The sequence below is a fragment of the Mastacembelus armatus genome, chromosome 24 (genome assembly GCF_900324485.2).
Source record: "Mastacembelus armatus chromosome 24, fMasArm1.2, whole genome shotgun sequence".
Classification (NCBI taxonomy): domain Eukaryota; kingdom Metazoa; phylum Chordata; class Actinopteri; order Synbranchiformes; family Mastacembelidae; genus Mastacembelus; species Mastacembelus armatus.
In genome coordinates, this window is record NC_046656.1 from 19,911,829 (window position 1) to 19,930,668 (window position 18,840).

At 41.4% G+C, this 18,840-nt stretch overlaps 1 protein-coding gene across 4 annotated transcripts; it reads right to left on the minus strand.

Annotated features, from left to right (window-relative positions):
* Positions 1 to 1,309: 1,309 nt before the first annotated feature.
* On the minus strand, positions 1,310 to 18,379 carry LOC113136998 (uridine-cytidine kinase-like 1). Of its 4 annotated transcripts, none has more exons than XM_026318246.1 (15): positions 18,264 to 18,374; positions 16,288 to 16,502; positions 14,768 to 14,874; positions 14,242 to 14,412; positions 12,033 to 12,104; positions 9,457 to 9,646; positions 9,208 to 9,269; positions 7,087 to 7,103; positions 4,799 to 4,897; positions 4,443 to 4,536; positions 4,183 to 4,245; positions 3,461 to 3,583; positions 2,978 to 3,085; positions 2,730 to 2,886; positions 1,310 to 1,661 (listed from the first exon to the last, which is right to left on the minus strand). In XM_026318246.1, exons 1-15 carry the CDS (start codon positions 18,350 to 18,352, stop codon positions 1,585 to 1,587), a joined length of 1,644 nt encoding a protein of 547 aa, XP_026174031.1. In that variant the 5' UTR covers positions 18,353 to 18,374; the 3' UTR covers positions 1,310 to 1,584. The 4 variants fall into 4 exon arrangements, with proteins under 4 accessions (XP_026174031.1, XP_026174032.1, XP_026174033.1 ...); XM_026318247.1 differs by having other exon boundaries at positions 1,538 to 1,661; positions 18,273 to 18,379; XM_026318248.1 differs by having other exon boundaries at positions 1,538 to 1,661; positions 18,285 to 18,363.
* Between the last annotated feature and the right edge of the window lie 461 nt (positions 18,380 to 18,840).

Below are 18,840 nucleotides of genomic sequence, written 5' to 3' on the forward strand. Positions count from 1 at the left end.
TGACCTCTTTATTAGCAACTGCAGCTGGCAGCATGTGATCTTCTGGTCGATGAGATCACTGTTTTAATTTAGGCCAAAGCTCAGATGTGAACATTGGTAGTAACATTGACAAAGGCCACACAGAGCGTTACACAGAGTATTTGATCACTACACAGTGACTTAACTAGCAGCCAAATCATAGTTAAACATGGTTTCTGTTTAAAAACTGCTGTTAAAAGTGTCCAAACTCACTATGACTTTAAAAAGCTGAAACACTTTACTCTGCATCTCCACTTTTAGCATTTATAAACAGTATAACAGATTGATTACAGTGTTTATAACACACTATATTGTTATCACACATGAGGAGATTTAAGTGCTTTTTAACGTGCATGAGCTACAACTGTCAAACACATTAATAAACACTGATATCTGATTCTAACTGCATTACAAAGCACATGTTAAACATTGATATAGTGCTTAGAAATGCTAAAATGAAGAACGCAGAGGAAAGTGCTAAAGTTTTTAACTGGTGAAAATAATTGTGAGAGGGCATTACAGCTGTGTGTTACTGCTGCGGTAACCTGCTGGAGTAAAATCAGAACATGGGACAATGACATAAAAACATTTTAACAAAAAAACAAAAAAACAAAAACATATATATTTACAGAAAAAGAAAAATAACCTCAAATATTTGAATGTTTCCTTTTTACCAGCCATTTCTCTTGTTCAAGTATAAAGCACTGTTGTCCCGCTGCCTGAGGAAAATCATTTTACAGTACAGACGGCTGCAGCTTCACAGCAGAGCAAATCTGCAATATACTAATTCTGACAAAAGCTTTAAGCCACGAAAGAGAAATAAATTACACTACACTACTAACGGCACATGTGATGTGACCTTAAAGTCCCCAGCAGCAGCTCTAACCTACCAACACGTCTGAGGTGTTATCATGAGCAGGGTCACGTCTTTGTGCAAAACATAGATTTGATGATTACTGATTAGAAGCATCAGGTGATTGACTCTGAAGTACGTCTTTTAGAGCTGCTGTTGGACACAATGATTCAACCGAGCTTTGCTCTGGTCAAATCCTGCAGCACATTTATTTACAATATCTGCTTTATGAAGGAAACAGACCAACGGTGCCAAATCAAAGATGCCGTGAACTGACAGCACTTAAACTCACACATCCTGCAGCTTCAGCAGGAAAAGCACATTATTGCCAAAATCACAATCAAGCATTTTTCTCAATAGGATGCATATGTGGCCAGAGGCTGCAGCCCATTTTAAGTGGAATGATTACAGCTTGTCGTGAAATTGTCTTTTGGAAGCGAATCCAGAGCAGACTGTGTGTTTGTGAAAAGGTGATCCCGGGACAGGTAACACATTGATCCCTGTAACCTTTGCTGCCTTTAATGGGATTGATTCCTGCCTGGCTCATATGGAAAACTCCACTAAGCTCCTCACTGACTTCACAGTGAAGGGAAGCAACTTGCACAGCATCACCTCACTGGTCAGGAGGATGTTGATGGAGCAGAGCAGTGAATGAGGCTTTTTTTGTTTTGCTCTTTTCCAAGAACCCTCCCTGTCCCCGTTTGGTCCTGACTTCAAAAGTCCATCCCTTCATCGCTTTCACACCAGTCTGACGGAGCATCGGTGCCAAAGTACCGATCTCCAAAATTACCTTTGGAAACAAAAAGTAGAAAAGAACCGCAGGTGAAATGAGGGAAAATAAAACAGTTTGTTAGTTCCATAATGTGTTGAGATAACAAAACAACATTCAGGATCAATATTCACGATGCAAACTTAGCTGGGATTTAACAAGGTGACAGTTTTGAAGCCAAACTCCTACTGGGGATTTGGAGAATTTAATTTAAACCCATATATATGGTTAATATGAATCATTTTAGAGTTTTGTGCTTATTATGTTTTTTCTATTTTAAAGTAGCTTTTAAATGTCTCTATAAAAACTGTGAACCTACTTGTCTATACAACATCGTACATTTAGTGTGTGTGTGTTTACGGTTTGGACATATTTTACATTTTACAGCCCTGATACTGTATATTTTAGTTTTACCTGAAAAAATAAATAAAACTAAAAACTAGACACACTCTTTTTAATTTCTGTTTACCTTTAGTCCTGATCCAGTGGTGCATTCACAGACAGGTCGAACTGATCCTTGTTTTAATGCCATTTGATTATTAAACATTACAAACTGCACCTCTGACTGCAGTTCATTCACCTGCTGGGTTACACAGCTGCTCTGACATCCCAGCATTCAGTGTGAGCAGACCTGCAGAGCAGAGCAGCAGCAGCTTTCTGCCCCGTGTGATTCAGTCTTGATTTACTCTTTAATATCTCTACTGTTAGAGCCATATTTCACCCTTTTTTATAGTCTCCCACTTGCTGCCAATAGAGGTTAAAGATAATTTATAAACCTTTGCAGTGGCTGGCTCTAGTGCACATGCAGTAACAGAGTTGTCAGATTCTTACAGCACTGCAGGATTAGTTAGCTTCTCTTATTAGCTTCTCTTATTCAGATGATGATTTCTTGCCCAGGTCTTAAAACCAGAGCTGAAGACAGGTAACTCCTCCCCTCACGTGCCACTTAAAGCTGCAATTTGTTCTTCTGGCTGGATCTTTAGCTAAATGTGTATTATTGTGTGGTTGCATGTTTAATACTTAATATTTTGCTGTTGAGACAGTGAAACTTAATTCTCCCACATGGAGCAACAAAGGAAACCTCCTCACCGATGCCTGGAATGATGTGGAACTGGTCGTTGACCTCCTTGTCCACAGCCGTGGTGATGATGCGGACTTTGGGGAAGGCATAGGCCACCGAGTGCACACCCATCTCCGCCATCAGCAGGGACAACAGGAAGATCTTATCTTCTGCGACATCGTGGTCCTTCACAGAGGACGACCGGGAGAGAAAAAGCTTGTTAGAGATCAAGAAAGCTCTTAATGAATATCGCTGACTGGTTTATGTGAAGCTGTACCAGCAGCACTCGGACAGCCATGAGGGCAGCAGCTCCAGTGGACACGGTGCTGTCCATCAGGATGACATAGTCCTCACTGATGTCTTTGGGCAGACGAAGGTAGTGAAGCTGGACAAAGAATTAAATAACGTTAGGAATGTGGAGATATTCATTACAACAGTCAGTCTGATACCAGCTAAGACCATTAAATCACAAGAAAAACCTAAAGTTACAACATCTTGAATCCAGTTATACTCCCAAACCAAAGTGAAGATAAGCAGTTTTTAGACTCAACACGCCCAGAGAGGAACCTACCTCATCTCTAAAAGCCTGATATAATTTGTCACGAGCTACAGTTTACTGACATTTCTTACTGAACTTTAAATGCCATCACACTTTCTATAGGAGAATGTTTTTGCTTTGCAAGGCAAATGCATGACTTTTGTACTTTATAAGAGACTGTGTGCATAAGAGGAACAGAATTTTAATGCTGAAGACACAAACCTCTGGTTCTCCAGTGTCATGGTTGGTCTGGATGAGGATCTTTCCCAGCCGGATGTCTTTGCACACAGCCATCAGGGCCTGCTCCATGGTCTCTCCTGCCCTCAGGATAGAAACACCAGTGATCTACACAGACAGAGGAGAGGGATGTGAGATGGGGGTATGCAGCCTACCTGGATCTGAGAAGACAGAACTATGATCTTTCAGGATCTAACAGATGCATGGAAACACCTGCTGAGAGCAGCACAATCTCCTGGCAGCCCACAAAAACCCCCCATAGGTTTTCACACATGTGGATAAACACACTCACACACACTCACACACTCACACGCACACGCACACAGAGGTGGGATTCAGACCAGAACCAGACAATGAAATACAGTCCCAGAAGCCCAGCTGGGATGACAGGATAATGGGCTTAAAGGTTTTTCAGACACCAAAATACTCACAGAAAGGATTTCACAACAAAAATACAGTGTATGTACAAATGAGCCAGACAACAATGATTTGTTTTGTCGCAGCCCTGCTGTATCAGTGATGAATGTGAGGCCTGTGTTGGTCTGAATGCAGGTTGACATGTGCACTGGGACTGGTATGGATGTGCTGAGGGGCTTAACTAACTAAACATGGACTTGGTGACTAGAGATGTGCTAAATCATTTAATTTTGTTGTGTTAATAACCACCAGATTTGCAGTGCTGAACCACAGAATAAAAACAGACTTACCCGTTTACCGCTCAGCCTCTTGCCCTCATAGATGGCACCCTGAGGCGTCTCCACAGATACCGGCTAGAGAGCAAATAGCATTTTGTCAGATTCTCAATCGCTCCTAAAATTCACCTGCCTATTTAACAGTTCAGTTAACATACGCTGCCGCTACTGTTATTAGCGAACAGACACGGTTTTGCTCAAAAGGCGTAACCTTCAAATGGACTGGAAGCAGGAGGCCAGTTAATAAATAGATTTGTATGCAAACAAAAACTCACCTTGAGAGGCAGGAAGGAGAGGGCGTGTTCTATCAGAAGCCTCATTAACCTCTTGGAGTAAAAGATAAACTCATCTCGGCTCGTCTCCTTGTTCCTACACAAACACACACACAGGGCAGGAGCAAGAAGGATAAAAACAATTGTGTCTCTGCTAAGAAAATGCAAAGAGCTTAACACACATTATGCAGTGATTTTTAGGATATCTGGCCTTTGCTGCAGCAATTTCCACTGTTCATTTCTCAATCTGACCCCTGCAAGTCCAACAATGGACTACTGAAGCATGAATTTCCTCCGACAACAAAAATCTTCTGCTCAGTTCCGCCTGAAGTGAGTTCACCGTGCTGGTGCGTTCTGACCTGATGATGGTGTGCATGCCGCGGACCTGGGGCGTGCTCTCCATCACGCTGAGGGTTTTGGGTAAAGGCTGACCCTGATGAGCTGAGGCCAGAGCTGATCTGTGGCAAACAAACAGGAGAAAAAGGACCAATGCTGAGGGCAGATAGCATCTGCACATATTAATGAAGAATCACTAAGCTGCACTCATCCAACCAACGGACTATTTTTAAGCTAAAAGTACAAATAGCCTGTTTTTGTCAGCAGGTGGCACCGATTGTTAAAACGAAGACAGTCTGGGGAGGTTGTGTGTCCTCAATTTAGGATTACAAATCAGTATTTTAATTCTGTGCAACTGTCCAAAATAATTAGGCTTCCTTTGACTGCAAGCATCACCTTAAGGCAGCAAAATGCAAAACAACTAAAGGCAATTCCAAAATGAGCAAATATGCCTTAGAAACACATGCACACAATGTTAAAGCACAACAATAACGCTGAGAATGATATTTCTGTTGCCATATATCTGTTGTTTTGCTCTGTGTATAGGCTAAAACAAATAAAGCAGGCGTTTGCTTTAACACACAGAGCTGCAAAGGAGTTTAAAGCTTTTCTGCTATAACAAACTTTAAAGTGTTATCATGAATGTTGGTCATTAAAAAAAAAAAAGAAAACCAAGATGTTGGCGTAGCTACAGCAAAGTCAGTTAAAAATGCAGCAAAAGGTCCAAAGCCACAAAAAAAAACAAAACAAAACGTGCTTTTAAAAACTACAACAGTAAAAGAGGATGCACAGAGAGCCTCACATATCCCAGCGGAGCTTCCTCTGAAGAAGGTGACAGATTTTCATTTGGTGAAACAAAGTGATTAAAAGTGTGGTTGAGGGGTGGGGAGGGAAGAAATAGAGAGATACAGGAATAAAAAAAAATATATATATATACACAGGACAAGAAGAGAAAAGAGAAAGGAGGAGAAAGAAGAGTATTAGATCAGCTCCTCTACATCACTGCAATGAACAAATACTTTCTAGTTCAGGTCTGAGGGAGCTCAGTTCAATTTATCGCCTACGTGGTGTCACTTTAGGTGGCTCAGTTCATTCTCATTCCAAACTGGTTTCTTTAAAAGCCGAAATTATACAGATTAGTCGTGTGGGGCTGTGCAGGTTGATTCAGAGCAGGATCTCAAACACCGAGAACAATCGATATAAGAACTGATCTCAACATTTACAGACTCCATCCAGTGAAAAAGTCACACTGCTACAGCGAAGCTGATTAAACTAAATTACATTTAAAGTCTAAAGGTGAACTAGAGTTCAAACACATTAGTGCTAAGACCTAGTACAGCACCTAGTGGACACAAACCCTCAACAGCTTATCTTTGGCCTGCTGCTTTTTGCTGCTCTGGGCTATTTTAAGGTGATTATCCCTCTTTGCCTTAAGGTAAAGCCCAGGCCCTAGTTCTCTGCCTAGATTGTATTTTACTGTGGTTCTGTGAATGTGGCCTGTGGAACAGAGTTTAAAACAGTAAGGATGTTTCTGGGGTTTGTAACGTTGATAATAAATACCTATAATAAAATGTGGACAGTGGTGGAACATCTGGTTCATTTTCAAGGTTCCACCTCCACAATTTTTTTACTAAGATGCTTTAGTGCAGAAAAACTTCTGAAATTAAAACAAAATAAAAACCAACCCTGCAGCAAACAGATATTAAAATGAGCTTTTCCTCAAATATTAACGTTTAAGCTCTCCATTAATTCAGTACTTAGCACGTCCTGTTATAGAAGCCAGCCTTCTCCTCATTTTCAGCTTCTTCAGTGACTGCACAACATTTGCATCCCAAATTGATATCTCGTGTGAATCGAATATTCATGTCTGTGCAACATTTCACAACATTTCTGTAGGATAAAAGCCTGTTTTAACAAAGAGACTGAATATGCAGAAAAAGCAGATGTGACCGATGTGATCGATGTCCAAACTGCCAACAGACTAACCCGAAACTGAATGTAATGCTCTCCAATCCTGTGTTCGACCGAAGGCTTCACACGTTAGCTGCTACTTCTACGTCCTTGTTTCTTAAAGAAGATGAAAGGAAATCTGGGCAAAAAGGCCAAGTTGCCTTCAGACGTACACCAGACAGTTTGACAGCAGGCAGATACTGAACATGATGATTTAGAAACAAGACGATGGTTTCTTCTGCCTGTCTGTTTTAAAAGAAACACAGCTGGACACAGATTCAGTCAAATTCTAAACAAAACAGAAAAACAAAAAGGAGGAGGGAGAAGGTGAAGTAATAAAAAAAGGCGCTTACAGTCATACCTCACAGTGATCTCACGCTGGAATGGTTACACAGCATTCAGCCAGGCAAGGGGGTCGTGCACGCACAAGGAGACACACATATACACACACGCGCGAGTGTGTGTCAACAGTGAGAAACATAAGGAAGAAAAAAAACAAAACAAAAACATGATAAGCCATTCCTGAGGAAAGTGTCACCTGCAACATAAAGTCCACAAAACCAAGTCAAACATTTAAAGCAGGATAAATGTTTGTCTCATAAAACGCTGCGTTAATGATTCACCAAACAACTTTTCAGCTTTACTGCTTAACAGAACTCTGCTTTACAAATTAAATCAATTAATTCAAACAGATTAGCTGCATGTTAATGAGTCATCTGGTTGTCATTAGTGCATTACCTGCTCATTATTATTATTATTATATGTCTGTGTATCCTGTGTTTCTTCTGATATTCTTATCACTATAAAGACATTTATTCCCTGTATAAAAGTTTCAATGGTCCTTCTCGTGATTATTTCCAAAGTCTTTAATAATAAGGGAGTCACACTGATTTAAAGCTCCCACAAACATCAATTCGACAACATTTCTTCAGTTTCATCACTTTCATCATGTGGAATTCTTCATTTTGATGATGTTTTTGCTTTTGTACCTGCAGAAAGTGACAAACCAGATCCCTACTTTAAGGAAATCACACATTCTCCTCTGTAGTTGGTTTCTTTTATCCCATGTGAATAAACACCATCAATTCTGATACACAAACTGTATCTTGTTGCCTGAATAATAATGCAGAGTTTAGTCCCCACTTTGGTCTTACTTTTATTTTAGAAAACTGTCCTAGTTTTATTCTAGCTAGAAATCTGCAGCAGAAATTTAAATGTCACAGAAAAGTAAAGTAAAGCACGGATCATAACATTCAGGAACAGAGGGAGATTTGTAGTGAAAAAAGAAGCACTGACAGAAATATACAGATCATAAACTACCCAATTAGTGCACGCATGAACGGGAAAACACATTTACAGGAGTGAAGCAGACAGAAGACGTGAATGTTCATTCAGGATCCACAGAAAAGTATCCATGCTTTCCCACTTATCCATGTTTACATGCACGACACCTGCTCCACATGTTCTGGTCTGACACGCTCAAGGTGGAACAGATCACAGGTCATAACGCAGCTGGATGACAGTACAGTGAGGTGAGGAAAGATAAAGGACACCTCTCCTCTCCTCACTGGATCATTACTCTCAAGCACCCACTGCAGACGCCTGTTTCACCGAGTGCAGTGAGACACAGAGGGAATGAAGTGCATAAAAAAGATCTCAGAACTCTTTAGGCTGCTACTTGTCTGTCAGGACAAGTATTTATTTTTTTTTGTTTGGGCACTTTAACAGTAAACAAGTAAAGTGGATGGGACATCAAGCAGATAAGGAAAGTGAAATGGTTTATTCCAGTTTTTCACCTGCAGAAAACAGCAGGCAAAAACTGACAGTGACCTCTTCCCACCAGCAGAGGGCAGAGGTGGTCAGAGAAGACAGACTCAGCTCCTGGTCTTAACTATTGTGCATTAATTGGACCCAGGTTTAACTGTAAAACTTGACAGTGTTAGAATAAGTCATTTGTTGCTTTAGATTCTGTATCTGTTTGTTAAAATGCTCCAGTGTCGTCACAGGCATGTAAGTTTAAGATGGGACCCATGCAACTCGATAAACTCGAACACAAACATCTGCCTCAGCAAAACCTTCTACTTTCTAAAGGAAGTTGTTTAAGGCACGGCTGGAACTATTTATAATGTGTTGAAGACAAGACTATTTGTAGTCTCATCCTCCTTTTCCCTCAATCAGACACACTGGAAGATTGATCTGTTAATGTTAAATACTAATTTGCTTCCTCAGGTTTGCATGTGTGGAGCCACACACGCACACCCTCAGGGCTGTTTTGCCTCCAAAGTACCACAGGCCATGTTCACTGTTCCACACCTCCAGGTTTCATCTGCATCACTTTAAGCCTAATGGCGGATACAAAGGTTGCATAGACCGCACTGTCTGTTAATCTGTGAAATTTAAATCGTCATGTTGACAGAAATAACCAAGATTTACTACATTTTCAGACAGAGAAGAGAAGTTGAGGAATTGTTTGAGTGTTTACCTTCTCCAGCTGACTGTGAACATGTTGAACAATCAAATCCAACGCTACAAAGTTCTCTCCACCTGCACAACAAAAATGTACCGATCATTTTCTAACAAACCTGCCAAATTTAATGTTTGTCTAGAGAATATCACCCGATTTTATTTGATTTCATCCAAACAGTTTCTGATACAACTCATTCTTTGTTAAACAACTACTAGCCAAGAAACAACACATTCTTCAATATCAATGAACCAAATCTGAACTAACCTCTGGGCACCACAATGTCAGCGACCTGCACTGTAGGCTCAATGTATTGCTCGAATGCTGGCTTTACAAACTTGTTGTATTGTTTGATGATGCCGCTGATGTCCCGTCCACGCTGGGAAATGTCCCTCTTCAGCCTCCGTATCAGACGGATGTCTGAATCCGTGTCCACAAACACCTTCATGTCCAGAAGCTGGAAGAGAAGAGCAAAGATCGTCTGATTTATCTGTAACTTATTAACACCGTGGACAGTCCGTACTATGGAGGAAGGGAGAAACGTTGGACAGAAGACAAGTCAGAGAACTGGTTGTGCTTAAAGTGACGGTAAAAATGGTTAAAAAGCATTCAAACTGTTTTCACATGCTGAAGAATCATACATGTAAACAGAAGAGATAAGTTATCAGCCGTTCAGCAAGGTCCATTAAAATGAACCTTAACTCAGCAAAACCAAGAAAAATCAATGAGGCAGCATCACGACAGAGGTGCAACGACCAACAGGCAACAGCCTCGCTCACAAAGAACTAGTGACGACTCGTGAAATGAAAAGGAGTGTGTGAGTGATTTAGACAAGGATGACGGCGCAGGTACGTGTATAACTCAGCTGCACAACAAGCCGGTGGATTCCTTCTGCTGTAAATCTGACAAAGTGACCGAGCAAAAAGACGACACGTTGCTGGAAAAGCACAGCTGTCAGGTGGTGAATGAGGAGGGCATTGTTTCCAAAGGTTAGAGAGCAGGGCTGCAGCTGTAGATCATGTTCTCACCTCCAACACGAACGCACAAAACCACAAAAGAGGAAAATCTGGACTTTCACATAGTCATAAATAAATGTTTTGACGTTTCATCCTATGGAGTCGTGTTTTGTTATGTGTTGATTCTTCGTCATGATGTAATTATTACAACAAAACATGTCATCGTGTTATAATTCTTATGTTTCAGACCGTTGCTCTTGGTTTTATTACTTTTATTCACAGTTTGTACTATGAAGCACTGTAACTGTGCCCTAGGTGATGTTTAATACACTAATATACTATATACACTATACTAATAAAACTACTATATATGACTCTACTGTACACAGGCGTAGGTGGGGTGCCAGATTTTGTGTTGTGATTTTGTTAGGTTCAATTATTATCATACATAACGTACATAACAAAATGAGGTTTTTTTTGCCAACTCAGTAAAAACAAACAAAACCAAACAAGCAACTTCATCATATTAATTTTAAAGCCTTGCAAACTCATTTTGCCCTGAAGCAGTAACACTGTCCACACAGTTAAACCAGTGTCATTTAAGGGCAAAGTCACTGTGGTATAAAGTGTGTTTTAAACTATTTTCTGTCTCCTCACAATATATTGTACAGTCCTACACGCATGTGTCTGCAGCATCTTAAAGCAACATATCAGATCTGCAGCTATAATTGACTTCAATTACAAGAACGGACACAAAACACAATTAATCACTGCAGACAATGGCTGTTAACTGATTCACAGTGTAATCGACTACACAGCTGGGTCTCAGGGGAGGCAGCCTGTCTTATCGCCATGGTCCAGCTCTCTCACTCACACAGACACACACACAGACACACACACAGACACACACACAGACACACACACAGACACACACACAGACACACACACAGACACACACACAGACACACACACAGACACACACACACACACAAATACAAACGCTCACCAGCGGAGACGTTCTGCCATAAAGAGCACTCCCCTTTAATTCATATTGATTTCCTCTGATCCTGAACAGCATCATTATTAAAAGTGTAGAATTAATTTCCACCTCGTAAAACTGGTCTTCTCTTCACAAACAAACAGGACTGTAAATACCAGCTACATTTACCCGTTTGGGATAAATTTTATGCCAAAATTATTAATTTTTTTTTTAAAAAACATCCCTCACTTTTAGCTTTAACAATTTTTATGCCAAAAAATGTATTAGAGGAAATGTTCCCAAACAGGTTTACCACCTATTTGGTACTATGGGGAACTATAATTAAATAGGATTTTTTAAAACAGAATTAAATAACTTAAAGAATAAAAGGTATGAAGATAAACAAATACATAGTCAGGACATTTACACACTCCAGAGTTACGGTTAAAGAAGATCACTGAGGGGTATTTAAAATCCCCAGTGTCAGCATATGAATTATTTTATCCCACAGATAGATTAGCTGATTTAATTTCTCCACCCCCCAGATCAGAATATATGTATATATATATATATATATATGTGTGTATATATATAATTCATTATTAATGAGCCTGGTGTTTGTGTCTGAGCTGACAGAGCCATTAATCCGGTCTGACAGGGGACAGAGGAGTTAAACATCCCAATATTCAAACAAACTTACTCTACATCTACACTTTGGTTTTGAAATTACATGCTGATTCAAATAGTCTATTATTATTATTATTATAAAATCTAAGCTTTGCTGTTTTGCTATGGAGCTACTGCTGTTCTAAATGGAACAACCTGCAGTGTGAAACATTTCAGAAAAGTGTGGTTTACTTTACATTAGATTATTGTGACCCTGGGAGAGAAGCTCTTACTGTTCTTACCTTCAGAAGCTCCTTGTTGGCGAAGGCCAGGATGCCCTCAAAGATGACAACATTGGCCCCGTACACCGTTTTCTGCAGATAATAAACAGATACTGATTAAACACGGGGCTTTGTAATGAGGATATATATATATGTTAGCACTTTTAACTTCTTAGCATAAACTGCTATTCCTGGGAATTCAGTGTTTCCTGATTAAAATGCCAATTTATGCAGAAAATGACTCAAACTCTAATATAGAAAATAAACTTATGTTTTTTCAGTCCTGTCTGATGAGCTGATCTTACATTAGTCTTTAGAAACTGAAGGAGAACTGTGGAGTTAAACAAATAAAACCATGTGTTCTGGTCATATACATTAAAAACCCTAAAACACCGGGCAAACAAAATCTAAAAAAAAGATTTACCAAGCAGCAGTCAAACAGTGAACATGGCATCTTTAAAACACGCCTCAGTTTTTACAACAGCAAACAGATGGAGGATGTCAGCTCAAGAAAACCGCCTACAAAATGCAGGAAATCCTGGTGTACCAGACCTGTAGACACTCAAAACCTTAACACCAAGCAGCGACTCTCCTGTTGTCCGCTGTTATCTGATAAACCTCCGCGTGAACCTGTTTAACCGGCGACGACGACGAGTGTGTGCATGTTTCAGTGTCAGAGAGAGATTAATCACTGCCTCAATCAAAGACAAAATGGTGCAGAGTATGTCACAATCCTATTACTTTACTCTGAGCAGCTTCATGCTAGAGTCAATGGCCCGGACAGTTGGGTATCGATCTTGAGAGGAAGAGAGAGATGAAAGAAAAGGAGAAAAGAGGTGGAGCAGGCGAGGGTGTGCGTGAAAAGGCGAAAGTGAATCCTAAAGAAACAGATGAGTGTTTATCGATTTGTTCATTTCCCTGTTCTTTGCTAAGGGATGATTTAGTGGGTCTTTAACATGTTTAAGTGTTGGTGGCTGAGAGAAAGAGACGGAGAAGGTGACCTCAAGTTTTATCAGAGGAAGAAGAAAAAACTCTGCTGTGGCCGCCTGTTCATCCATGTGAGGGAGAGTTACCCAGAGTATATACAGCCTGCAGCTAGCTGGCCCTCCCTGCCCTCGGCGCTCTCTGGTCCTGGGGCTTAATTACATTCACCGCAGTACAAAAGGCCCATAAAATGATTTCACAGTCACGAGTTGTAATAGGCGATTTCCCGCGTGGTGTTGGGCCTTTCAGCCATGAAATTACATCGCAAAGAAATAGAGAGGAGTTGTCAGAAGGCCACACTGCCAGAGTGATTCCTCACAATGCCTTTGGGAGAGGATTAATGCTCTTTGCTCGGGTTAATGTCCTGTACACTAAATCCTTAATAATTAGCAAATTAGCAGGCATCTCAATTTGCATCAGCCCAGACATGTAAAACCTCCCCAGGGGTGTTCAGTGACTCGTAACTGCGATGATGATTTTATCCTTCACATTAAAAAAAAGAAGAAATGTTTACCACTTTACTTTGGTGAAGAGAATCATCTATAAACTGAAACGAACCAAACCTACAGTTACAGTAGTTACAATATCACTGTTATTATATGATAGTTATTACTTGTACGGTAAATTTAATTCTGATTTATGTTGTAAAGACTAAAACTTAGATGTTACCACAAACATACAGAGAACTACTTTTCTCCAACAAACATTCTTAACTAAAAACACAACAATCACATTTAAAGTTACAGGAAAAAAAACAAACAGGTTTTATTTAGTAAGAACTTAAAACTATATGCTGATCTGCTTCATGCCTTGTCCCTCAATGATTAAAAAACAAACAATAAACCACAAACCATCATCAGACGTTGGTGCAGTGTTAAACGGTGCACAGGTACGCTATAATTACAGGTAGGAATCCCACAAAGTGTTCACAAACAAAAACTCTGGTCATGTGACCAGAACAGAGAAGGAAATTCCTCAATAAGCAGCTGCAGTGTCACACAGGAGTGACTGATGATGACGACAGATACTTAAAACAGTGTTAAATATGGTCTTAGAGCAGTGGTTCTCAAACTTTTTCCACCCGGCCCCACTTTGGAGAAAGAAAAACCTCTGGGCCCCACAACCCAACAAAAATTTTGCCTAAGCAAAACAAATAAAGATGATTAAGTCTCTGAGCCCCACAGTTTGACAAACACTGTCTTAGAGAAACAAACAGTAGGAAGAACAGTCTGGGATGAGGTCTTACCCATTCTTTGCGTCTGCAGTGAGACGTGAAGTCGTACACCGGCACCTTGATGCTCTTTCCTTTCTTCAGCTTTCGGAGGACGGTGATCAGAAGCTCAAAGTCAAAGGCATCAGGGTGATCGAAGTTGTACTCATTCTTGGCTGCCAGCTCCTGCTCTTCTTTACTCAACACCTGAAACAGGGAAAAAACACAAAGAACGCGTGAACCAAGCATGTATATGGTCGAACGCTTGCTACACACCTGAAAAAGCCACTTGTGTCTAGTAAGCAGAGATTTGGATGATGCAGCCGATTATCCCGCATGTTTACTTGTGATGACACCAGCCGCTCACAGCTGTCACCTCTCACTGACAATTATGGAGAACATTATGCTGAAATCTGTACTAAAGACCGGAGAGAGAGCATCGCTGATTTTACACCACTTCAATATTGGATTCACATTGGCTGGGCTTTGTTTTAAAGTCAAAAGCTAATTAACTACTGTGGAGCACTGGGCTGCTTTATATTTTAAATAACAAGCTTTGCACCTTGTAGAAAGAGTCCATGGAGAGAAGAACCACCCAGGGGACGTCCAGCGCTTCGATGATCTTATTAGCTACCGTGGTTTTACCTGAAGCACTACCTCCACACAGACCTACAAGTGGGAAACAAAGCGAACCATAACAACATTACCAACGGATACAATGATCTGAGCTATGAGGGAAATTTAAGAGGCATTCTGGTGTATTAGCATTTATTTGTCTGTGCTGAGGCTAAATGATGCAGCAACAGTGAAGCGAATAAAATGAGTTTGATGCTTTCTGCCTGGCATTGCAGAAAATGTGTGGGGGCAACCCTATTTTGTGCTAGTGTCAGAAACTACAAAAAAATAAAAATTACTGGCCATGATGTGAAAAAAAGAAGTTATCTGGAGCCCTTCATTACCTCACTCGACCTCCCGGGTTAAAGACCACAACAGCAATCCTTCAGGACAACAACCCTGGGAACCGGGCCAGAACGACACGCTGGCTGGCTGGCACAGGCGTGAAAACAGGATGCACTTGCTGCAAACTGCTCTGTGTTTGTTAGTGTGTGTGTGTGTGTGTGAGTGTGTGTGAGTGTGTGTGAGTGTGTGTGAGTGTGTGTGAGAGAGAGTGAAGGAACAGAAAAGGCCCACGGAGCTACTTCTGTGGTATAAACAACTCTCAGTGAAGTGTTGGAATGAGTTTTTTTTTTTTTTTTTAACTCAGATAAGACCCATCAAGGTCAGAACTGCTGACTGGGAGGAAACACTGCAGTGCTCCTCATTTCTATGCATGATTACAGCTTTTGAAAGGTTATAGAAATACTACCTATGACTATTAAATGCTAATCTTTTCACTAAGTTCCTATTGATTCAGAACAGATGACCTGTTACAGAACGTAAAAACAGAGAAGATAAAAAACAGTTACGCTTAATGGTTTTCCTGTCCTCACCTCCTCTTTTCTTCCTCCATCCATCTGTTATCACAATCCCTGCATCTTTGGTCCTCCCACCCCAGCTTCTTTTAACCGTTGCAATCCTCATCATTTTTTCTTTAGCAACCATTTCCCTTCTCCTCTCACCATCTTCCTGACAGTGAATGCAGGCTGGTGTTTCCTCTCAGGCCATGGTCCGTCCAGTTCCTGCAGCTACACACACTGGGTCCTTCAACCAGGACACATCGACCACAGCACAGCCGAGTGTGAAATCGTGCCCAGTGGCTGAAACCCACTTATAATAACAGACTGCCTACTGGAGATAACGTACACCTCTCCCTCCGCATACTCCCACTTGAGTCAGTCGGATGTGTTTAATCACAGAGCACAGGCTCTGCGAATGCTGCTGGGGCAGATATGTTACTGTGCTGATCAGCAACATAGTGCTCTGCGGGAAAACCTGCCCCCTGTGAATCCACTGCATCAAGTTTGTGCATTGGTATTTATGTTTGCAGTGCCAGATTACAGATACATTCTGTCCGCCTAGCTCGACATCCTAATCACATGTCTGCAGGTCTAACGCCACAGTAAACGAGTAAATGTGTCTCACCAATAACGAAGGCCTCTTTGAAAGTGGTCCCAGTGACATTGTACCAAGGTGGTCTTCCAGCGGTGTAGATGGTCCGTTTGTTGGTCCTCAGCAGTGGGGGTTCTGTCTTAGACTGGCTCGTGGTCCGTTTTCGTGGTGATAACGAAGGGGTCAAAGGGCAGCGGGGGACACGTTCTGAAAGGCCATCCAGGGAATCATCTCCACTGCCGCTGGAGCTAAAGACAGGAGAACACACACTAACATCACAGAGCAGCTGCTTTCTACACCTTCTGCTCGTGGGTCTGGAATTAAATTAAAGCTACATGAGCCGTCCAGCTAATTACCATGTGTGAGCCAAACACACAACTTCAAATAAAAGACAGACATCTTACCAAATAATTATCAGATGAACTATTATCAGACTCATTCGGTCCCTGTGACTTGTTGCCCGCATGTGCCGAATAACTTTGTGTATGTAGTGGTTGCCATCAGAGATGCCTTGTTAGCTCATAGTTGACCCCATGCTGCTGCTCCAATACAGGCAAGTTAGTCATTACAGGGTATCTGCAGGTTCCACTGAGTTACAAGTATGAAAGATCCTAAAGAAATACTGCTGTCAAAAGCAGCCTTTTCTGACCGAACGTAGCCAATCAAAGCTGTATGGGCAGAAAAGAAAGATCTGATTCTTTTTAAAAACTGTCTCAAATTGATCATTTCAAACTTTAAACACTTGAGAAGCTGCAGATAATCCTTCTGTCCTGCAGAGATTGTAGAGGGAGTCTCTGTGCTCGAGCGTCTCTCTCTGAACTGTTCTCTCCACAGTGAAATCTTTGATGTCGGTGTGTGTGAGGGGGAGGAAGGGGGAACTTTCCAACCCTCCCCAGGAAAATCACACCGCTGCCCTGGACACAGCATGACACAAGCCGGGGGCCACCATTCACCTGAGTAAGGCTGTCATCACTTGGCTCGGCCGTTTGGTGACGGGTTGTCAACTCCATGAAAATCATCTACCAAATGCTATTACCTGTTCAGTTTAGTAGAATAAATATGGAGAGAAACAACTGAAACTCTAAAGTAGCTGCAGGGTAGATTGGGTGTAATTGGGCATCTATGGTAGCAGGTAGTGAGAAGAGAGAGGCCATTAATTGATTAATCATCAATTCTATAACAATTTCCTTTCCAGAACAGCTGCATATTCCTTTTCTGCCAAGACAGATAATAATTTCATCTGTAGTTTGATCCTGCAGATGTGTTTTTGTCTCTACACACCTGCTACAACAAACGTTTCCCACAAATGTGACTGGGCAAAGGTAACACCAAGAGCATCATATGAAGTCCTATTTATATGAATGAACATACAGTCTAAACTAAAATGTCACAACAAATCAGCTGGGTTCTACTTTTTCTTTCCAGGTCAGCACAGTCCTTATGGGAAAAGTTCCGCTATAAGAATCACAAAGTGAGTGGACAGATGTTGGCAGACATCCTCAGTGCAGGAATAAGAGTGTCTGTAATCAAAACTAGTCTGTTATTTCTAGAGCCTCTTCATTAATGCTGTATTTGTTTAGAGCCCAATGAAGCTCGCTATGAAATATGTACCAGGCCGCATCAAACGTTGTAAAATCAAGTATAAACGCTGAAAAACGCGATAAAGAGCAAAACTGATCAAATTTTGAATGAAGTCTGGTCTGACATCCTCTAACTGAACTCTTTAAGAGCTTGTGCTAATGTGCCTGCAGATAGTTATAACAAACCAAGCTAAACTTAGACAAATACTAAGCGATTTGGCCAAACCCTCTGTTGTCGCGTTGGCGTTTTAATGTTTAACGTTGAAATTCCTTGTTTGCCTTTTGTTCGTAGCCGCGCTAACACATTACGTGGGTGACGCAGCTAGCCAGCTAGCCGGAGCCGGAGCCGGAGCCGGAGCCCTAGCCCTCCTACACCGTCCTCCGGTTTCCTGAGCCGCATCACACACGTTCAGCGTTAATTTATGTTACCTGCCACACCTGGACACGGACCTGTCCGCCTCCAGTCCCTCATCTGTCTGCTGCTCGGCTGCTTTACAGTCACTGCTCGTTGTCTCCATATCGACCCAGCGCGGCGCGGAAACCAAACACTGGGAGCGTCGTGACGTCACGACACGTAGGCCGGTGCTGTGTTTGTGGTCATCGGGTGAAAAAGTGTCCCTCACCCTTCACTCATTCATAACTCACGATTTGCTTGAGAAAAAAAATACCCATACTGTGCACTAGGCTACACGAAAAAGGAATAATAGCGAAAGGACTCAACAGTCCGCTGCGTTGTTACTTTTCGCTTAAAATTAAACCTTTTCGTGTCAGAAAGTGTGAAATGCTTAATGATGGACCTGTATATCACACTTATCCCACTGGACGCGAATGCAGCATTGGCACGGCAGTCATGAATGATGAACAGTGTGTGCATCAGACAACATCCAGAGCTGCAAATCCATGCAAAACTACTATTTTTCTGCTATGAAGCATTTTGTACTTAAGAATGAATCACTTTCTGAATTCAGTCAACAACCTGATGATTAAATTGAACAAGCTGCGTGTT